This window comes from Micromys minutus (genome assembly GCF_963924665.1).
Source record: "Micromys minutus genome assembly, chromosome: 4".
Classification (NCBI taxonomy): Eukaryota; Metazoa; Chordata; class Mammalia; order Rodentia; family Muridae; genus Micromys; species Micromys minutus.
In genome coordinates, this window is record NC_137973.1 from 30,208,597 (window position 1) to 30,229,246 (window position 20,650).

General features: G+C 48.2%; 4 protein-coding genes across 4 annotated transcripts; 2 read left to right on the top strand and 2 right to left on the bottom strand.

Moving 5' to 3' along the window:
• Positions 1–108: 108 nt before the first annotated feature.
• Positions 109–4,741, top strand: TMOD4 (tropomodulin 4). The gene is made up of 10 exons (XM_080915184.1): positions 109–247; positions 1,160–1,322; positions 1,462–1,618; positions 2,251–2,367; positions 2,993–3,082; positions 3,248–3,378; positions 3,463–3,570; positions 3,897–4,040; positions 4,162–4,306; positions 4,624–4,741. Exons 2-10 carry the CDS (start codon positions 1,200–1,202, stop codon positions 4,644–4,646), a joined length of 1,038 nt encoding a protein of 345 aa, XP_080771310.1. The 5' UTR covers positions 109–247; positions 1,160–1,199; the 3' UTR covers positions 4,647–4,741.
• A 481-nt stretch (positions 4,742–5,222) lies between these two features.
• SCNM1 (sodium channel modifier 1) lies at positions 5,223–9,096 on the bottom strand. The gene is made up of 7 exons (XM_080915265.1): positions 8,963–9,096; positions 8,677–8,747; positions 8,322–8,410; positions 8,117–8,211; positions 7,922–8,010; positions 5,672–5,863; positions 5,223–5,400 (listed from the first exon to the last, which is right to left on the bottom strand). The coding sequence occupies exons 1-7, from the start codon at positions 9,011–9,013 to the stop codon at positions 5,301–5,303; spliced, it is 687 nt and encodes a 228-aa protein (XP_080771391.1). The 5' UTR covers positions 9,014–9,096; the 3' UTR covers positions 5,223–5,300.
• Positions 9,097–9,921: 825 nt separating this feature from the next.
• LYSMD1 (LysM domain containing 1) lies at positions 9,922–14,733 on the top strand. Its single transcript, XM_080915266.1, has 3 exons — positions 9,922–10,112; positions 12,986–13,347; positions 13,723–14,733. Exons 1-3 carry the CDS (start codon positions 9,933–9,935, stop codon positions 13,856–13,858), a joined length of 678 nt encoding a protein of 225 aa, XP_080771392.1. The 5' UTR covers positions 9,922–9,932; the 3' UTR covers positions 13,859–14,733.
• Positions 14,734–14,764: 31 nt separating this feature from the next.
• Positions 14,765–17,386, bottom strand: TNFAIP8L2 (TNF alpha induced protein 8 like 2). The gene is made up of 2 exons (XM_080915147.1): positions 17,363–17,386; positions 14,765–15,794 (listed from the first exon to the last, which is right to left on the bottom strand). Exon 2 carries the CDS (start codon positions 15,763–15,765, stop codon positions 15,211–15,213), a length of 555 nt encoding a protein of 184 aa, XP_080771273.1. The 5' UTR covers positions 15,766–15,794; positions 17,363–17,386; the 3' UTR covers positions 14,765–15,210.
• Positions 17,387–20,650: the final 3,264 nt, after the last annotated feature.

Consider the following 20,650-nt stretch of genomic DNA (forward strand, 5'->3'; position numbering starts at 1 on the left):
TCTCCACTGGAGGACTCTGCTTGCAGGAAAAGAGTTGTCATGGCTGATACTGGCCACTAGAGGCTCTCGGGGCTGGGCAAGGTATGGGGTCTGTGTATATGTGATCTCCCACCACTCCCCACCTGGCCAGAGCTAAAATAATAAAATGCTGAGCTCACTGTTCCCCCACTCTCTCCCCCGGCACCAGACTCCTCCTGCTGACCGGACAGAGTCCCAGCAGAACAGACGGACCAACTGACAAGGGGAGGTGAGAGGTGACTATTGGGACTGGTAGGTGGGAACGAGGGGTCTTAGGGGCAGGGGCCTGGTGGGAGATGGGAGAGTGGGCATAGGGGACGTGAGCTGGTGTGTCTCTGTCCCTGTGTGTGTGTCTGTCTTTGTAGCTGATGTTGTCAGTGTCTCACACTCAGGATCACCTTTCCTGTTAGGCATGATGTGTATTTAGAGCATGAGTGCGTTTTTCACATTGAAAGGTTGTGTGAGTTTAGTCATCCCACCTCCCCATTTAGGAAACTTTTTTTTCCTTTTGCCCAGTGTTCCAGTGTCACCTTTCTAGTGACAGGTTATGGGAACCGATGCCTTCTGAGGCCACACTGCCCTTCCCCCGATCTGGAAGTGCCCCAGCTTCTAAGCCTTACTTTCCCTTACAATTTATACTCTTAGCAAACACAGAAAGTGAGATCTTGGTCCTTTACGATGGAGGAGGAAATGAGGGTGACATAAGAGGTGACCACTCTAACCCAGCCAGGCTTCCTTACCAGTTTCCAACAGGCCTGGGTAATGGGGAAGAGAGGAGGAATTTTCCTGAAGCTCTCTGCCACCCCCTCCCACCTTTCAATAGGAACTGGGCATGGAGCCAGCTTCGCTGGCAGGGCCTCCAGCAGCTGTGTCAGGGCAAGAGACATTGCTGGGTAAGGTTGTAGGGAAGGGTGCTGCCAGGATTTCTCCATCAGAACCAGCCTGGAGGCTAGAATCCCCGTTTAGAATGGCTGGAAAGTGCAGGAACTGGGCGGGAAACTGATCCTAACGGTGAACAATGTGATTTTCCCACCCCCGGTAGACTCTAGCCTCCAAGGTATCTCATTCAGTGTTATAACTATGGCTGGACTGTTTGTACCCTCAGTGTCCACGTCCAACAACTTTTCCCATGTCCCCCCAGGCTGTGAGTGTCACACCGTGGGGAGGGGGTAGGGCCCACCATGTCATCCTATCAGAAGGAACTGGAGAAGTACAGAGACATAGATGAAGATGAGATCCTAAGGACCTTGAGCCCTGAGGAGCTAGAACAGCTGGACTGTGAGCTACAAGAAATGGATCCTGAGGTAGGAGCACAGGGTCCAGGGCATCATATGTGGGAAGAAGCGATGCTAGGTGGCTGGGAACAGGGCCTGAAATCCCAAAAGAACCAGGAAATATATGTCCAGAAGGTGCCTGACTTGTTCCCCAAAACTCACCCCTAAGAACATGCTCCTGCCAGCTGGACTGCGACAACGTGACCAGACAAAGAAGAGTCCAACAGGGCCACTAGACAGAGACGCCCTATTGCAGTACCTGGAGCAACAGGCGCTAGAAGTCAAAGAGCGTGATGACTTGGTGCCCTTCACTGGCGAGAAGAAGGGTATGGGCATCCTAACATCTATGCCCCCCAGGAACCAAATGACTGTGTCTTGTGCCTACCTGCTAGCCAGCCTCCATGCTTCCAGCAGCTAACTGTGAGAGACTCAGGTCTTGAACAGCTGCGTGCTAATCTGTTCTCTTCAAGCTTTTGATTTTTGAGATAGGATCCCCTTGTATAACCCAAGTTGGCCCTGAACTAGCAGTCCTACCATCTTAGCTTGCCAAATGCTGAGATTACAGGCATTTGACACACCAGACTGTGTTCTTCCATTCTTAGGAGGGATGAGAGGACCAAAGAGGGCTGGAGAGATGGCCCAGTGGTTAAGACCACTGTCTGCTCTCCCAGAGGTCCCGAGTTCAGTTCCCAGCAACCACATGGTGGCTCACAGCCATCTGTAATGGGATCTGATGCCCTCTTCTGGTGTGTCTGAAGATAGCTATAGTGTACTTATATATAATAAATAAGTAAATCTTTAAAAAAAAGAAAGAAAGGAAGGAAGGACCAAAGAGTCCCTGAACGTATACAAAATTTAGGTTTTCTGATGTACACCAGTGATCTAGTATGACCCCATCTGGAAAAGGTAAAGAAGGTGGAGCTACCTTACTTCTATCTGTCTTTCACCTCTCTATCAGGAAAACCCTTTATTGAGCCAAAGAGAGAAATCCCAAAAGAGGAACAGATTACACTGGAGCCTGAGCTGGAGGAAGCACTGTCCCACGCTACAGATGCTGAAATGTGTGACATTGCAGGTGGGCAGCTGCGGGACGCTGAAGGAGGGAGGTTGGGGCTTGTGGCATCCCTATCTTGACATAGGACTAGGAAAGGCCTGACTCAGGGCATGATGTCTAAGGAAGCTTCTGGCCGCGGCTTCTCTCTCTCTCTTTCTCTCTCTCTCTTCTGAGACAGGGTTTCTCTATGTAGCCCTGGCTGTACTAGAACTCACTCTGTAGATCAGGCTAGCCTCAAGCTTGCAGAGATCTGCCTGCCTCTGTCTCCTGAGTGCATTCACTATCACTTCCTGGCCCAGGCAAGGGTTTTTAATTTTTCTTATCCGCTTGTACATTGGCTCATCCAAGAGCTGCTTTACAGGGATTGCGAGGGCAGATGAAAGTAGAGCTGTTCTACCTGAAACTGGCCAAGGACCTTTTCTGTAGATGGCTCACCCTCTTGGGGCTCCTAAAGGGCCTTCTGAGCCTTCCTATGGTTCAGAAATCACTGCCACAGCAGGTTTACAGAAGAGTCCTTGGAGCTGAGGGAGGGTGAGAAACTGCAAGAATGGAAGGCCAGGCTCTGAAGCTGTTGCAGCAGAGGGAGGCAGGAGACAGGGCTGGGCAGGCACCTTATCTCCTGTGTTCCTCTGCTTACCCTCACCAGCGATCCTGGGCATGTACACACTAATGAGCAACAAGCAGTACTACGATGCTATCTGCAGCGGAGAGATCTGCAACACCGAAGGCATTAGCAGTGAGTGCACTAGGAAGCATGGCTGCCCTCGGCCCAGAGCGCTCTTGATAGGCAGGCCAGCCGCTAAGAGGTGGCAAATGTGACGTAAGGTGCATGAAGGTTTAGAGGGCCAGTGGGAGGTATGGTGGGGATATGTTGGGGTACCCTCTCTGCTCTGCCCATCAGGTGTAGTACAGCCTGACAAGTATAAGCCAGTACCTGATGAACCCCCAAATCCCACCAACATTGAGGAGATGCTAAAGAGGGTACGGAGCAATGACAAAGAGCTGGAGGAGGTGAACCTCAATAATATCCAGGTATTTGACTCCCATCCCCAAATAGTAACAAGAATACTTACTGATGAATGAGTCCTTAGTCCACCATCCCTTTTGCCCCCTCAGGACATCCCAATACCTGTGCTAAGTGACTTGTGTGAAGCAATGAAGACTAATACCTATGTCCGGAGCTTCAGTCTGGTGGCCACAAAGAGTGGTGATCCCATTGCCAATGTAAGGGCCCCCCTAGTCTTATTCCCATACCCTGGCATGCACCCCTGGCAAGTGCTGTCTTAACAGTCACTCTTGGGGGTGCTATCCCCATGTTTGCTTATGGCAGACCTCAAAATCCCTACCCTTACTCCTCTGAAGGCCTCAGATTATTTTCCCCTCAAATAAGCTTCTTGAATGTGCAGTGTCCCACCCGTAACTTACTCCTTCTGCCTCAGTTCCTCAAGTAATTTCAAAGAGCTATTTCCTCCTGCTCCCGTTCTGTTTCTCCAGTTACCTGTGGAACTGGCCCCCTTCCCCTAACCCTAATCCAAGTCCCTACCACCCAGGCGGTGGCTGACATGTTGCGAGAGAACCGAAGTCTCCAGAGCCTGAACATTGAATCCAACTTCATCAGCAGCACGGGGCTCATGGCTGTGCTAAAGGCCGTTCGAGAAAATGCTACTCTCACTGAGCTCCGGGTAGATAACCAGGTCAGCATTCCAGTCCTCTGGCCTTCATTCAGCTAGCCCCCACTGAGTTTCTCCACAGAGGCCTGGAATGGTGAACCAACTACCATACATATCTGACGGCCTTCACCCCTCCATCCTCCAGCGCCAGTGGCCTGGTGATGCAGTAGAGATGGAGATGGCCACTGTGCTAGAGCAGTGTCCGTCTATCGTCCGCTTCGGGTACCACTTTACACAACAAGGACCACGAGCTCGGGCAGCCCACGCCATGACCCGGAACAATGAGCTGCGTGAGTAACTGGACCCTGTGCAGGGAGAGGAAGTGCTGATCCTGAAGGCACACCTGGTGTCAGATGGCTTGGGAAATAGAAAAGTCCTTCTCTCCCCCACACCCCATATACATCTATTGGGGGTTGGGGGGGCTTGGCACGATTGTACCTCCAGAATCCTTTTATTTCCAGGGGTGTATTATTCTTGACTTTGTTTTGTCAACATGGAACAGGCCCATCAGGTGGCTTGAGGCAGCACCTTATGGGTCCACCCAAGGGAAGGAAAGAAAACCCTTGAAAAACAACAGATGGAGCTGTTTACTGTTCTTCCTTCCCAGGTCGTCAGCAAAAGAAGAGATAACATCACCCTTCCTTTTACCACCAAGAGATGAGAGCAAGGGACACTGAGATCCTCATCTCTCTCTCCTTTCCTGTAAATAAAACCCCTTTTGTTCACGCCGCCTGTCTCCTTGCCTGGATTGGGGTGGGAATCTTGGCGCTACCCTCCAAGGGTTACTGCCAATTCATCAAGAGATTATTTATACTCTGGGGATCAGCAGGCAGGGAGGTTCAGGTTACCAAGACGAGGGGGAGCTCTGTCTGTTGTGTTCCCCATAAATCTGCTAAAGGCTTTAGTCTCTCCACAGGGTACTTGACCTCAGTTCTCTGTGACAGAGGTGCAGGCAGAGGTGGCCAGAGCCCCTTAGAACCTATCCACAGTCCACGTGCGATCTATGAGAAGAGGACTTAGAGTGGAGGCAGGGAAGGAGTCAGAGTCCATGAAGGGCAGCGGCCTGTTTCTGACAGACTTATTAATAGGGCACCGGGCTGGATGCAGCTGACGCTTGGCACGACTTTGAGAGGAAAGTGGGGGAGGGGCCAGAAGTATGGGGAGCCATTACCTTGTAGGGAAGGAGCAGACTTGAAATCCTAAGACTGAGTGAGGAACTGGCCTTAGAATCAGCTCCCAGGACCAGTGGCAGTTTATTTGTAGGACAAATGGGGAAAGAAGTTATTAGTCCAAGGGGAGATCAGGAGGCTCTTCTTCATCAGAGTCAAACTCAACATTTTCATCTTTTACCCATCGACCTTGTCCATCTGGGACCCATCCAGAGCTGCAAATAGGAGAGAGAGAAATGGTTAGGGAAGAGGCTCATGAAAGAGCTTCGCAGAGCAGAGCTCCACCCCAGGGACCTACAGGGTAGAAAGAACCAACCCTGTAAGTTGCCCTCAGACTTACGTAAGTGTATCCCTACATAAATAAATAAGCAAATGCAACTTTTTAAAAAGTTCCTGGGGATAAGTAAAAAGTGGTTGGATTGGTCTGAAAATAGGCAGGTAAGAGAGAAAAAGAAGGAAACCCGAGGAATGAGACCCAGCACTCACCTTCGCAGGGTAAGATAGTGGTTCAGGACTCGTCGTTTTGTGGGGCTCATGGGTGCAGAGGCCAAGAGAGCTGGTGACTCTTTGGCATCTGATCTCTCCCTAGGCTTAGGTTCCTTACTGATCTTTGCACTCTGGAGTTCAACCTCTGGAGTTGGCAAAGGAGAACTGGAGACAGAGGGACCATTTTCTGGTCTGGAAGAAGAACCAAAGCCTGTAAAACTAAAGGAAAGCAGGGGCTTTCCCAGGCCTCCCAAGCCCAAAGGGCAGTGCTTGAAATGATTGACTTGTATCTGTTTGATATTTGTTTCTACAGGGGTTTCTCTGTAGCCCTGGCTGACCAGGAATTTACTCTGTAGACCAGGCTGGCCCCAAACTCAGAAATCCACCTGCCTCTGCCTTCCAAGTGCTGGAGTGTGTGCCACCACTGCCTGACTCCAGTTCCTTAAGATCTTAAATGTTCTACATATGAAAGACCTTGAAATTAGGAACTTGAGAAAGGTTGGGGCTGGAGAGATAGCTCAGTGGTTAAGAGCACTGGCTGCTCTTCCAGAGGACCTGGGTTCAATTCCCAGCACCCACAGGGCAGCTCACAAATATCTTTAACACTACCTCTGACATCCTCACACAGGAAAAACACCAATGCACATAAAATAAAAAATAAAAGGGAAGAAAGGAATTTGAGGGAAAACTAACTTACTAGTCTGTAATGGCTACTCCTGGTTGTCAAGTTGACTATGTCTGGAATGAACTACAATCTAGAATTGAAGCGCACACCTGTGATCCAGATCTTGAGGCTGGAAGACACACGTTTCTGACCTGGATCTCAGCATGGAGATCTTGAGACATAATGGCCATGAAAAGCTTAGACCCAGGCAAGGTAGTGCATGCCTTTAATCCCAGGAGACTGAGGCAAGGAGATCCCTGAGTTCAAGGTCAGTCTGGGCCAAAGCAAATCCCAGATCCAGATGTGGTGGTACACACTTTCTGCTGGAGGCCTACATGAGGACATTGGAAGAAGGAAGATCCACTTCTTCCACTGCTTGCACTTACTTGCCAGCACATCTGTCGGAACATAATTCTACCGAAGACCAGCTTCAACAACCACTCTCCTGAGACTGAGCAACTACTAGATTCTTGGACTTTCCATCCACAGCTGCATTGTTGGATTAGCTGAACTACAAACTGTAAGTCACCACAATAAATTCCTTCAATATAGAGAGACAGTCCATAAGTTCTGTGACTCTAGAACCTCTAAGTTTTGTCTTAAAAATTTCCAAAGCCAGGCTGGAGAGATGACTCAGCAGTTAAGAGCACTGACTGCTCTTCCAGAGATCCTGAGTTCAAATCCCAGAAGCCATATGGTGGCTCACAACCATCTGTAATGAGATCTGATGTCCTCTTTTGGTGTGTCTGAAAACAGCTACAGTGTACTTATAGATAATAAATAAAAAATTCTTAAAAACAAAACAAAACAGATTTTCCAAAGCCAGGCATAGGAGTGCTCACCATTAATCCCAACATTTGAGGGGCAGAGGCAGGCAGAGTTTGAGGTCAGCCTGGTCTAAACAGCAGGGCAACAAAGAGAGACCCTGTCTCAGTAACAAACAAAAATGTGAACCACCATGCCCTGCTAATGTTCTCTTTAAAGATTTATTTATGTAATATATATATATATATATATATATATATATATATATATACACACTTACACTGTAACTGTATTCAGACACACCAGAAGAGGGCATTAGATCCCATTACAGATGGTTGTGAGCCACCATGTGGTTGTTGGGAATTGAACTCAGGACCTCTGGAAGAGCAGTCAGTTCTCTTAACCACTGAGCCATCTCTCCAAGCCCTCTAATGTTTTTTTTTTAATGTATTTATTTATGTCTTTTTTTTTTTTTTAATATAAGAGTGCTCTGTCTGCATGTACACCTACATGCCAGAAAAGGGCATCAGATCCCATTAATGGATAATTTTGAGCTACCATGTGGTTGCTGAGAATTGAACTCAGGACCTCTGGAAGGACCCCTGTGTTCCTAACCACTGAGCCATCTCACCAACTCTTAATGCTACTATTTTTAAGTAGAATTATGCTACAATTTCCCTTTTTATTTTACAATCATAAACCATTATTTTTTTAAACAACATTTCCACAAGATTAGTACTTCTCAGGTTTGAGAGTTATAACTTTGAAGTCATATATTTCCTTCTACCCTTTCCCACTCCTGGCTTTCTCATTCCACTGACCTGTGTTTCCTCCGGCAGCAACTGTTATAGTGGGGAGCTCTGTGTAGAGCATTCTGGGTGATTATTCGAGTCTGGGTTAGCAAAGGAGCCTGGTGATAAAGAGAAGACAGAAGCAAAGCTGTCAGAAGCAAAGGTCCCCTCAAGCCTGTTGTGTGCAGTATAGCCCTGTCTAAACAATACCTGCGGCCCTCTCACCTCAGCCTTGCTTTCTGTCTTCAGTCCGTTCTGCTGTCGTGGATTCTGCTCTGTTCCCTTGCATGACTGCTTTTTGCCATAGAAAAGCTTCAGACCTAAGAAGAAGAAATGCAAAGGAGAATGAAAAGCACAATGCCTGGTGGCTTTCCAGACTTTGAAGAGTTTATTCTCTCTCTCCCGCCCTCCCCACTTCTCTTATACTTACTGGACAGATGCTTCTTGCCTGCACGATGGGCTGTCAGCATGGCTAGGGTGTCCAGTACTGGTCGATGGGGGCAGATAGCACAAGCAAAGCTAAGAAAATGAAAAGAAAAGTGAACTCTAACTGTGTGTTGTTGTGTTGTGTTTGAAAGCCTGCAGTAGGGGTGTCCTTGCTATGGTGAATAGGTCCGACTTCTGTCATAGCACTTCACCAACTCCCAAGTTTCCCGATCTCCACCCCTTCCATTTCACTTCCAACCAAAGAAGCCTATTATATTCCTGAACTCCTTAGTAAAAAAAGCTTGTTGAGCCTCTGATCTCCGAATCCCCAGGCTTGATCCACTCTTCGTTCTTCTCACCGTCCATCCCGCAGCATCAGCGCCTCATCCTCGGGGATGTAACTAGCTAGCAAGTCCCCAACTCTTCGTTTCTGCAAGGAGCAGAATAGGAGACATGAATAAAAGGGACGGATGGAAATCAAATACGGAGGAGTCAAATGGCATGGGGCCATGCAGATCATAGGGTAGAAAAAGGGGTCAACACTCAGTTCTGGTCCCCTAACTCCCTCCCCTAGATGTCGCCAGAGCAAAAAGAAAAAAAAGCAACAGGCCAGCTGAAGGTGATTAGACTCTCACTATGGCTTACTTTAAGCACATTGAGCTGACTCCAGTCGTCCCCTTCTCTCTTAAAAGACATTGCGACTGTGAAGATGTGATAAATTTTCCTACGCCTACTTCGTTGTTCCTTTAGGCCACCGTAGTAAGAGCCTTTTCTGATTCCGGTTTCTTTTTGGTTGAGTCGTTACTTCCGGGGATACTTTTCCCCACATGCATCGCGCGAGCCGGAAGACCCGCCTCCAGCGCCCTGAGGGGGCCTGCATTTCCTATGATACTTTGAGGACGCTGTGCCTTTTGGGAAATGAAGTTTTTTGGTTATTTATTTTATTTTTTAATTTTTTTAAAGAGCACACCGCTCACCTGGACACAGGTCCTCGCATCTTGAAGAATCCAGGTATTTGGAGACCCGAGATCCTGTGTGTGGAACCGAAATTTCAGGGTTGGACCTTCTTGATGTGGAGCGAGGCTTCGGGGATTTCAGTGGACTATATATATCCTGCAAACCTGTAGTCCTCAGGCTCGTCCTCCTCAGCCACAACCTACCTGGAGTGGGCCTTATTTGGAATAGAGAAGATGTGGGGGCTCCCGGCGTCCCGACTGTTGGACTTAGGAACCCACTGAGGGAAAAGTGTTGATGAAGGTGTCTAGGGTTCAAAGGTCAGAGATCAGGCTTGCGGGGAGTTGAGGAGGGGGCGTCGAAAGTCAGCGGGGTCAGCGACTGACAATTCGGGGAAGGTATTTATGGGGTAAGTGGCTTGAAGGAGGAGGAATGTAGCCGGCCAGGAAGACTTCTTAAGATACGAACTGTAACTCCAAGCTCCAAGCTCGGTAAGAAGCTGCAAGAGGAGGAGGACGAATGTAATCTCTCGAGAGGGGAGACTGTAGAGAAACGAGAGAAAAAGAATTTTCTGAATATCCATTCCTTGGGTTCGGCCGTCGCTGTGGGTCACTTAGCTGGGCTTTGCTCAGTTGTGATCCTAGATCTTGGTAGTGAGGAGATGGCGTCTCCCTCTAGACAGCCTCCCCTCGGGGGGTCAGGGCTGCTGCGTGGGAGCCGTACTCGTTCTTATGGAAGCCTGGTACAATCATCCTGCTCCCCAGTGAGGGAAAGACGCCTGGAGCACCAGTTGGAGCCTGGAGACACCCTGGCTGGATTAGCACTCAAATATGGGGTGACGGTGAGTTTTCCAGGATGGAGGTAGACCCCAGGAGATGTGGGTGGTCCGCTAAGCAGCCTCCTCTGACATTATTCAAATTATACTATGGTCACTTTTTTTTCTTTCTTATTTTGCTTTCACATATCCGTGTAGTACTATTGGGACAGGTCTGCCCAACTATCCCAGTGGGAGGAGCAGCTCATGTGGATTGTGCTGGAGGTGGGTGAGTGGGGGCGGGGCTTGCAGCCACTAACCGGACCTTGTGTCCCTATCAACTTAAGACCTATATAAGCTAGTTTGATCAAGGTCAAATCACTTGAGTGTCGACGTAAGGTTTCGGAGAGGTCTGTTTGACTCTAAAACCCATTCTATTAGCCATGCTGGGGAGAAAAACGAGAGTGACTAAACCTAAATTTACAGCGAGTAAGGAAGAGATGACTTTCAGTAAAGCTCCTAAGGTGCCTGTTTGTAGTTATTTCCTCTCCAAGCCTCTGCTTCCTTTGTGTAGTGGCACAAAACAAGTACCCTCTACATACTTCAAATGTTTCAGGTCATACCTCGGAGAGGTTTGATGGGCATAAAAACCCCCTGTAGCCTTTCTGTCTTCATCCTGTTTTACCACATACAAGAAATGTTGGATTTAGACAAATTCCCATGCTGCTCTACTTAAAGCAAAGCACACATGTTTGTTGGTGTGCTTGTGTATTTAAATTCTCATGAAAAGTAGAGAAGAAACAGTGGTATAAAGTATATTCACAATGGGTGGGAGATCCAAAACTATTAATTTTTGCTCGGAAGTGGGAGTGGATATTATTTGATGTGGTTTGGGGAGGGGTCAGTTTATTTGATGTAGTTTGGGGTGGGATGCTGAGGGGAAGAAGGGTGGATTTTTCTCGTCAGTATTCACTGTGTAGCTCAAGTTGGCCTGGAACTTCTGGTGTTCTTGCATCGTGACTGCTGAGGGTCTTGAAGACCTGGAAACTTTCCCCTCTATGTTCCCTACAAATCTGTTTAACCCAGTTATTGGTCTCCCTGTCTCTCAGCAGTCTACAAGGTCTTTGAGAGCTGAAATAGTTTCCTTTTCGCTTTATGACTCTAAACCCTGGCATAGTCTCAATCACATAGGGGGCTTAAAAGATGATTGACAGCTGCCAAGACATGGCAGTGCACCTTTTAATCCCAACACTCTCGAGGTAGAAACGTTATCTCCAAGTTCAAGGTCAGCCTGGTTTACAGAGTGGATTTCAGCAGAGCCAAGGCTACACAGAGAAACCCTGTCTCCAAAAAAGAAAAAGAAGTCCAAGCCCCACCTCTGATGTTATCCCTCAGGACACTAGGTCAAAGGGATGCAAAATTCCAGGTCAGCTCCACACATAACAAGACCTAGGGAACTAGAGTTGAAAGTATACTTCAGTGGAGAATGCAGAAGAGAGACAAGGCTAACACTCTGGTGGGGGCCAAGTACTCAGTCTTTGACTCCTCATTTGGATTCAGTGAGGAGCCATCAGAGGTTGCTATGCCAGCTAGAGGGTTAATAGATTCCATTTTCTAGATATCAAGAGAAAGATGTGGGCATGAAAAGGGAAGAACAGGAGCGTGTGGACTTGGTGGGCGCAAATGTAAGAGAACACATTTTATTTACTTATTTATCTTTGGAGGTCTGCTAGGGGTCCAACCTAGGACTATACACGTTAGGCAAGCACTCTACTGTGGAGCTATTCTGGATTACTGAGTAATTTATTTTATTTTTATTGTTTAGCCAAGGTTTCAATTTATTTTATTGCTAGCCAAGGTCTCAGTATGTAGTTTAGTTGGCTTCACACTCAGAGAACTGCCTGTCTCTGCTTTCTAAGTGCTGGGAGTAGGGATGTGCACTATTAGCTTAGAGTGGTAGCACACACCATTAATGGGTGCTGGGGGAGGCAAAAGCAGGTGGATCTCTGAATTTGAGGCCAACCTGGTCTACAGAGTGAGTTTGAGGACATCCAGGGCTACACAGAGAGACCCTGACTCAAAAAAAAAAAAAAAAATACCATGCTACTTTACTTAGTTTAGCTTTTTATTTAAGGGCTGGAGAGATGGTTCAGTGCTTAAGAGCACTGACTGCTCTTCCAAAGGTCCTGAGTTCAATTTTCAGAAACCACATGGTAGCTCACAACCACCTGTAATGGGATCTGATGCCTTCTTCTAGTGTGTCTGAAGACAGCAACAGTGCACTCACATGCATGAAATAAATAAATAAACAAATAAATTTTTAAAATTTTATTGTTTTATTTGTGTGCATGTCCATGTGCCATGGGTGGTGCCTGGTGCTCATCGAGGTCAGAAGATTACCTGGAACTGGAGTTACAGTCTGTAGCTGTCTTCAGACACAGCAGAAGAGGGCATCGGATCCCATTACAGATGGTTGTGAGCCACCATGTGGTTGCTGGGATTTGAACTCAGGACCTCTGGAAGAGCAGTCAGTGTTCTCAACTGCTGAGCTGTCGCACAAGCCCCCACCTCAATAATTCCTAAAAATGTAAAGATGTTCTAAGACTAAAGTATGAAAATTATAAAACAAGATTAATATCAGCTCTTTATATTTTAGCTAGTTTCTTTTGTGGAATCAAATAAAATTGTACAATCACTTTAAAAGTTTGAGTTGGTGGCCTAGAAAGATGGCTCGTTTGGTAACTCAGTTAATAAACGTGCTTGCCACACACACATAAGACGTCCTATAGGAGCACCAATAGTAAAATGCTGGGATACTAAGCCAAAAATGTTTTGAGAGTTAGCCTGGCCTACAGAGTTAGCCTGGCCTACATAGTAAGAAAGAAGAAAAAAGCTTGAGATGCTATATAGGACTGGTGGGTTTTACTGTCACACATTAATTTTGGCTCATTTTTTTAAAGATGGAACAGATTAAGCGTACAAACCGCCTTTATACAAATGACTCCATCTTCCTGAAGAAATCCCTCTACATCCCCATCCTGACAGAGCCCAGGGACCTATTTAATGGTTTGGATTCTGAGGAGGAAAATGATGGAGAGGAAGAGGCACACCCGAGTAAGGATGAGATTGGTTCATCTTCAGGGAAGAGGAAGAATCACGGGTCAGGCTCAGGTCAGCCCAATGGCACAGGCCTGCCACCTCACCAGGAAACCTCCACACCCAGCCATGACCTTTCTGCCTCTGATTTCCTTAAGAAGCTTGACTCACAAATCAGCCTGTCAAAGAAGGCTGCTGCCCAGAAGCTGAGGAAAGGGGAGAGTGGGTAAGTCTCCAGCTGCTCTCTGTAACTCCCTGCATAGACCCCCCACCCTTTAGCTAGTCACAAACTAGTGAGTAACCAACGTGCCTGAAGAGGCACATGGATGCCTTTCTCCCGTGTGGTCCCAAAACCATGAACAGAGCCAGTGGCTTCTGAAATGGGGTAAGGAGGTAGGAAAATAGGTTTTGTGGATTCTCTGTACTTACTAGTGTGAAGACTGAAAAAGCTTTAGAAGTAAGTTTTCCAGAAGCTACTGAGACTCCATCCAACCTGTGACGTAAAAAGGAAGGCAGCCCTCACCCACCCACAGCTACTCCCTGGGTCAGTTCTCAGGCTCTTGTCTTGATTTGCTGCTTTTTCTCCCTTTTTTATCCCCAGGGTACCCGAGGAGGACACAGGATACCCTAGCTCCCCTCGAATGCAGCAGCGAGCAGTCCTGGGTCCTGTGCCACTCACCCGGACGTCTCGAACCCAGACACTGCGGGACCAGGAGGATGAAATCTTCAAACTCTGATGTCCCCAGAACTGATGAGAAGCAGAATGTTGAAGGAACAGAGGGGGAGAGGAGTCTGAGGCTGTAGAGCTTCCCAGCCTGCCTCACTCCTCTCCAGCCTCTCTGCCAAGTTTTCCTCAGCTGGGGACACATTTTTGGCAAGCGTAGGGGGTAGCAGCAGACCTCCTCCCAGTTCTTGGGCTGAATCTAGAGTTATCCTTTAGATTGAAAGGCTCTCTTATGCCCTCGCTGTCCCTCTGACCATTCCCTGGCCTTAGAGCAGGGAAGCAGAGACCCCCCCCCACCTCCAGTGATCTTAACTAATTTATTTGGTGCTATATTGAAGTAATATTTATTTGCTATATCTAACTCCTTTCTCCTCTTAAGTGAGAAAAGGGGGGCTTTCCATATCACTGAAGATAGGAAAACCCAGAACCGTAAGTGCAGGTGGCTGACTGGCCGCCTCTCCCACCTTCCTAGTGAAGCATGTTACTGAGGCCAGAGTCAGTAAAGCTCACCTCAGAGAATGACAGACTGTGCCGAGTCTTTTCCCACTCCCAAGGTAAAGGGTAGGAGCTCCCTACAACTTTACACCCCTTGGCTCTGTGAAAAGGGCAGGGTACTGACTAAGCACCCTTCTTCCTGCTCCTCAGCGCACAGTGGGGCTAAGGAGTGGAAGATGCTTTGGGGTTCCAAGGAGGATAGTTGCACAGGTGTCTTTGTCACACACCCTACCCTGCCTATGCCTTGCTCCTTACTTCATATTTAGCTGTAATCTGTACCCGACCTGCAGTACGATTTGTCTTTGGTTCCTAAAGTGAAGAAATGTTCAGGAGTGAGGCAAGGTGAGGAAAGTATTGTGTCTAGACCTCTCCTCTATGTGTAGCCTAAGTATGGAGCTCGAGAGATTAAACGGTGAGCCCTGTGCATGTTTCGTTGTTTTATTTCCCCTGTGCCTCCCTTCCCCCAACTCTGGAACACAGAGTCTCTATGCGTCCAAGGGCTGCCTCCAACTCTAGGAGACCCAGGAGGTCTCTGATGGCCACTTTCCTGCTTCTGGTCTTTACTGTCCCCTTCCTTGGGTTTGTGGAGGAGGAGGAGAATCCCCTGTTCTAGGAGAAGCAGATCCAAGTTTCACTTCTTCTTCGGTCAGCTGTTTCCTTTACTGGAACTGGATGGGAGAGCCGCCTCACTCAGTTCTCTGGCTTTACTCCACCAGCAGTTTGGGGGTGGGGGTAGCCTCGGTGTCCATAGCGTTCTTGGGAGAGAATGAAGCCAGGGATTGAAAAGCATTTGTGCAGGGTTAGAAAGCTTGACGTGTCATTTCCAGGTCAGTCATTTTGCCGAAGTCCAGTGTAAAGAGCTCAGGAGCCTCAGAGCCTCCCCTCGTCTAGCAGCTTCCGGAGCCCATCACAGATCTTGCCAAGGTGCTGAGTGAAGTCAGGCCCATAGAGGGCAGTGAGTAGGTCAGGGTCAGAGTAGTGATTAAACACGTGTCTGATGCGCTCATGTGACTTGGGTGTGAGGTGGTGCTCCACCAGCTCCAGCAGAATGTCCCTGCACTCGGTGAGCAGACCCGTCAGCACGGCAGCCTCAAAGGTGAAGTCCACCTCACCAAAGCTAAGTGCTGTCATCGCGCCCTGCCGTAGCTTCTGGCGAAATTGTGTAGCCAGAGCCAGCTCCCCAGGGCTAAAGCAGCCACTACGGTGCAGCACGGCCACCTTGACGGCCACCTTGATGAGGTCTTTGATCACCCGTTGTGCCTTGGTCCGGTTGTGGGTGTATTCTTTGGACACGCGGTAAAGCTCGTCCAACACCTCGCTGCTAGTCTCATCGATAAAGAGATGCGCCACGGACCGACCAGCCATTTTACTCAGCAGCTTCTTCTCTGCTTGTAGGGCCAGACTCTTCGAGCTGAAAGACTCCATGGTGCTTGGGCTCGGTATATAGTCAGTCACTAGAAGAGGGGTCGGGCGTAATTAGAGAAATGGATTTTCCGCATTTTTACAAGCTCTGCCTGTTTTGTCTTCCCTCTCCCCTGGGCCCCTTCCATCCTGTAGGCCTTGCTTCTGCTTTTTCCCTTTAGTGCTGTAAACAAGACGTCTGTGTCCAAAACTGCCCGGAGGAGCAGGGACAGCCCTGGCTGGAGGAGTGTGGGTGAAACTGGAGGCTCCACGGTGGAGAACACAGCGCCCATCTGGCAGGGGATTTTACACAGCTCTCCTCTGTTTCCAGGCTCATGACAGTGGGCTCCATAAAGTCTTAAAAGAAGGGAGAGATATAGGGTCTCCAAAAACAGAACACCTGACGAGAGCCAACTGTGTGCCAAGTGCTTGATATGAGCTGCCTATTAAGGGTGCCAGAAATCTCAGGCTAAAGGAATTTTTTTTTTTTTTTTTTGGTTGCTGTTGTTCTTGTTTTTGTTTTTGTCTTTTTTTTTTTTTTTTTTTTTCAGTACAGGGTTTCTCTGTGATCCTGGCTATCCTGGAACTTGCTCTGTAGACCAGGCTAGCCTGGAACTGAGATTGGCCTGCCTATGCCTTCTAAGTGATGGGATTAAAGGCATGCACCTCCGGACAAGGCTAAGAGATTTAAAGCAACTTGGCCAAGTAAATGATGAAAAACCAGGCTTCAAGGATCTGGAGAGATGGCTAGGCTCACAGATGGCTCCAGCCCCTTACAGCAGAAACAAGTGAGAGTAAAATATGCTACAAGTCAAGTCCTCCAAGTCCCTCTTCAAGAAGTTCTGCCAGTCACGGCCCACTCGGGCTGGCTGGACCGAGCTGAGGCCTTCCTGGTGGAATAGCCTGTGCCTTAGGACAGGGTCTTCTCACCATGGTCCTTGACTGCGCTTCTTCTGCTTGTTTTGTTTCTTACTTCCCCCTCCCCGGCTCTGCAGGATGTGGCTCTGACCGCAAAGAGGAGCACCCTCACCCTCTCCCTCAAATGAAAATAGGAGTCCTCTCGGAGAGCCAGGGGGCTCTCTCCCGCAGCCGAATCACTCCAATGGGAACCTGCCATCTTGATTTGTTTCTGCCTTGCCCTGTGGACCGTCCTCCACCGTGGAGGCGATTGTTCTATAGGAGCCCGCTTTCCTTCCCGGCCTACCCTCCTCTTACCCCGCTCTCCGTTGCCCCGTTGCCATCTCCAAGTAGGTCCCCAGCCCTTTTAGGGTAGCTGTTTCACTCGCTCGTTTTGTCCCTGCCTCTACGTGATCCCCACTCCAGCCTAGCTAAGCTTTCACTTTGTGTCCGAAGATACTTTAGATCTCTAAATCTCTCGCCATAGCCCATGTGCACTTCCATCTCTCAGCTCTAGACTCAGCCCCTATCCCACGACAGGTCTCGCTCTCAGATAGCCTTGCTCCATCCACTAAATCCACCAAAATGGTTCTGGGGAGAGAGGGGGAGACCTAAGAACTCTACAAGCAAGAGTTTCACAAAACAGAAAGGTGAAGGTGAAAGGGTCGGGGTATTCCGTCAGTGTCACCCCGAAACCCGCCCTCTGTCGTTGCCAGTCTCTCACCTACTGTGTGCCGGTTGCCAGTCTTGCCTTGGATGTTTCTGAGAGCTAACAGAATGGAGAAGCTCCTAAGAGGCCCTTTGGTCTAGCCCCACCCTAAGCCCCGCCTACCTACTCTCCACCTCCGGGTTCATCACCACTGTCCCCAAGAAGTCCAGTGTCCCAAGAGCAGCCTAGAAATAAGACAAAGGTCAAAAGGAATGGAATTCTGTAGGAAGCACCAGCTTTGAGGTGGCAAGGACGGATTGCACACCTCTACCTAAATGGTCCGCTTCTTTCTTGCTGCCTAATATTCTTGTGGGTACTGAGAACCGTGCAGAGTCCAGATTTTTAAGGGGAGTCAGTGAGGAAATTACTGAAGATCATCGAGTGGTGTAGTGGGACAGCATCTTCGGGCCCTGGAAGGTAAGACTGACATAGACTGCCCCAGCCTTCTGTACCGGTAGGAGGTAGGTGCCAAGGTTAGGGCTGCTGAGCCATACGCGACCAGTAGGTGTCAGCATCGAGCCAAAACGCTAGAGGACCGAGTACAGAGTTTAATAGCTTGTTAAAGGGCCTGGAAAATAGTGAGGCAAAACTACACCGTTAACCCCGGCACGCTGGAAGAGACAAATGGATCTCTGAGTTCAAAGCCAGCCTGGTCTACAGAGTGAGCCCCAGGCCAGCCAGGGCTGCATAGTGAAACTCTAACTTGGAAAAAGAACCACCTGTAACTCCAGCTCCAGGAATTCCAGCGTTCCCTCCAGAGTCACCTGCACAATCCACGAACATACACTTGGGCACACACAGACACACAAATCTTTTTTCCACGTGGAGAGGTTTTTAATAGAACGACGAGATGGATCAGGGTCGAGAGAAGAGAGAGCGCGACACGCAAATCTTTAAAGGAGCTAATTATAACGCTTTCTTCAGCACAGGATGAGACCCCAAAAAGAGGTCTTGGGATTCAGCAATTTAAAAATAGAACTGGGGGTCCTCAGAGAGATGGCTCAGTGACTTGTTGATCCCCCAGACGACCTGACTTTTATTCCCAGCTCCTATATCTGGTGGCTCATAACCACGTGTTAGTTCCCGTGCATCTAATACCTTCTGGTCTCCTTGGATACCCACACACAGATGGAATGCACTTACATATAAACAATAGTGTGTGTGTGTGTGTGTGTGTGTGTGTGTGTGTCTGTGTGTCTGTGTGTGTGTGCCTGTGTCTGTGTCTATGTGTGGGGGATGTGTGTGTGAGGATGTGTGGGGGTGTGAGGGTGTGGGATGTGTGTGTGGGGTGTGTATATGTGTGGGTGTGGGGTGGGTAGGTGTGGGTGTGGGGTGGGTAGGTGTGGGGGGTTAGGGTGTGTGTACCAGAGGACAATTTCTGATGTCATCCTCAGGAATATGCTCTGGTTCACTTCTTTTGAGGCATAGTCTCACTGGCCTGTCTCAGAGTTTATGTTGCCATGATAAAACACCATTCTTGGGGAGAAAAGGGTATATTTTGCTTACACTTCCGTTTCATAATCCATCATTGAAGAAAGTCAGGGCAGGAACTGGTGCAGAGGTCATAGAAGAACAATGTTTGTCCCATTACTTTCTCAGCTTTTCCTCTGGCACTGAGGACCACCAGCCTAGGTGCCCGCAATGAGCTGGGTCCTCCCTTATCAATCAAAATAAAAAGCACCGCACCTGTGTGTGGTGGTCCACACGTTTAGACCCAGCTTTGGGGAGGCAGAAGAGGGCAAGTCTGTGAGTTCAAGGCCAGTCTGTTATACACAGTGAGTACTGAGTGGTTTTGAGATCCTATCTCCTGAACTCACTCAAGCCCAGGCTGGCCTCAGACTCAGAGAACCACCCATGTCTGCCTCCTGGGCGCTGGAATTAAAGATATGTACCACCACTTCCCTGCTAATTTTTTTTCTTAAAAAATGAGGACTCAGCACTCACCCTATAATATGTCTGCCATCCATGTGAACACCTAAGTTTGATCCATCACACCAGGCAGCCAAGGCAGAACACACCGGAAAGACAAGGGTAGGACATAGAGACAGGCAGGTCCCACTTGCTGGCCAGCCAGTCTAGCAAAATAGATTAGCTCCAGATTCAATGAGACATTTGTCTCAAAAACATAAAAGTAGGGCTGGAGAAATGGCTCAGTGGTTAAGAGCACTGACTGCTCTTCCAGAGGTCCTGAGTTCAAATCCCAGCAACCACATGGTGGCTCATAACCATCTGTAATGGGATCTGATGCCCTCTTCTGGTGTGTCTGAAGATAGTGACAGTATATATATATATACACATATATACATATATGTGTATATATATATATCTTTAAAAGACGTTTTTAAAAAACTGTAAAAGAGGAGGGAGGGAGAGTTTGACAAGGATGGGGACAGAGATGAGGATGTAAGGTGAGTAATGATGATGACAGTAATAATAGTTTTTAAAGATATAAGGTGGAGAAAGACATCCAACTCACACACATGCACACACACAGTTGTAGTGACAATTTTGGTTTCTTTAAAAATCACAGACAAATTGTAAGATTTGTTGGTTTGTTTGAATCTGAAGTATGGGTGTGGCGTTGCTTCAGACTGTCTACAGCAGCTGATCATTATTTGCCTTGTGCTCTAACAGAGACACGCTTTGGGAATTCTTCGGGACTTTTCAACAGGTATATTAATGCTAGGGCCCTCAGAACGGTGCTGAGTTGTTGGCTTTTTGCTGTTAGTCACGATTTGTTAAGTAGTCATGTGCAAAGAAGAAAGAGAAATTAGATACCCCGAAGGCAAAGGTCAAACTTGCCCAGAGGAACTTGACACCTCTTATCAGCCACACTCTCGCACACATGCGCACACATACATATGTGTGAATTTGGAGGAGAAAGGCTGAGGAACTGGTGGCACTGTGACTGAAAGCTTTTCCTGCTCTTCCAGAGGACCCAAGTGTGGTCACACCTGCTTGTAACTCCAGCTCCAGAGGACCCAGCACTCTTTTCCTGCTGCCATGGCCACCCACGATTGTGTGCACGTATAAACAGACAAATACACATAAAAAACAAATCTTACTCTGGTCTGGTGATGGTGCGAACATTTAATCCCAGCACCCTGGAAGCAGAGGCAGGCAGATGTCTGGGAGTTCCTGAGGTTATCGCGCCCTCTTCTGGCCTTTTCAGGCACTGCACACACAGGCATGCAGACAAAACAACCATACACATAAAGTGGGGTTTGGTTTGTTAGGTTGATTGGTTTTGGTTTTCTAGACAGGGTTCCTCTGTGTAGCCCTGGCTGTCCCAGAACTCAACTA

Excerpts from the sequence above, each read along its gene's own strand:
- TMOD4 (XM_080915184.1), top strand. The coding sequence starts at position 1,200 with ATGTCATCCTATCAGAAGGAACTGGAGAAGTACAGAGACATAGATGAA. Across the intron at positions 1,323-1,461 it reads TACAAGAAATGGATCCTGAG|AACATGCTCCTGCCAGCTGG; the intron begins GTAGGAGCACAG and ends CTCACCCCTAAG. Across the intron at positions 1,619-2,250 it reads CTTCACTGGCGAGAAGAAGG|GAAAACCCTTTATTGAGCCA; the intron begins GTATGGGCATCC and ends CCTCTCTATCAG.
- SCNM1 (XM_080915265.1), bottom strand. The coding sequence starts at position 9,013 with ATGTCTTTTAAGAGAGAAGGGGACGACTGGAGTCAGCTCAATGTGCTT. Across the intron at positions 8,748-8,962 it reads GTCAGCTCAATGTGCTTAAA|AAACGAAGAGTTGGGGACTT; the intron begins GTAAGCCATAGT and ends TGCTCCTTGCAG. Across the intron at positions 8,411-8,676 it reads CTGATGCTGCGGGATGGACG|CTTTGCTTGTGCTATCTGCC; the intron begins GTGAGAAGAACG and ends TCATTTTCTTAG.
- LYSMD1 (XM_080915266.1), top strand. The coding sequence starts at position 9,933 with ATGGCGTCTCCCTCTAGACAGCCTCCCCTCGGGGGGTCAGGGCTGCTG. Across the intron at positions 10,113-12,985 it reads CACTCAAATATGGGGTGACG|ATGGAACAGATTAAGCGTAC; the intron begins GTGAGTTTTCCA and ends ATTTTTTTAAAG. Across the intron at positions 13,348-13,722 it reads CTGAGGAAAGGGGAGAGTGG|GGTACCCGAGGAGGACACAG; the intron begins GTAAGTCTCCAG and ends TTTTATCCCCAG.
- TNFAIP8L2 (XM_080915147.1), bottom strand. The coding sequence starts at position 15,765 with ATGGAGTCTTTCAGCTCGAAGAGTCTGGCCCTACAAGCAGAGAAGAAG.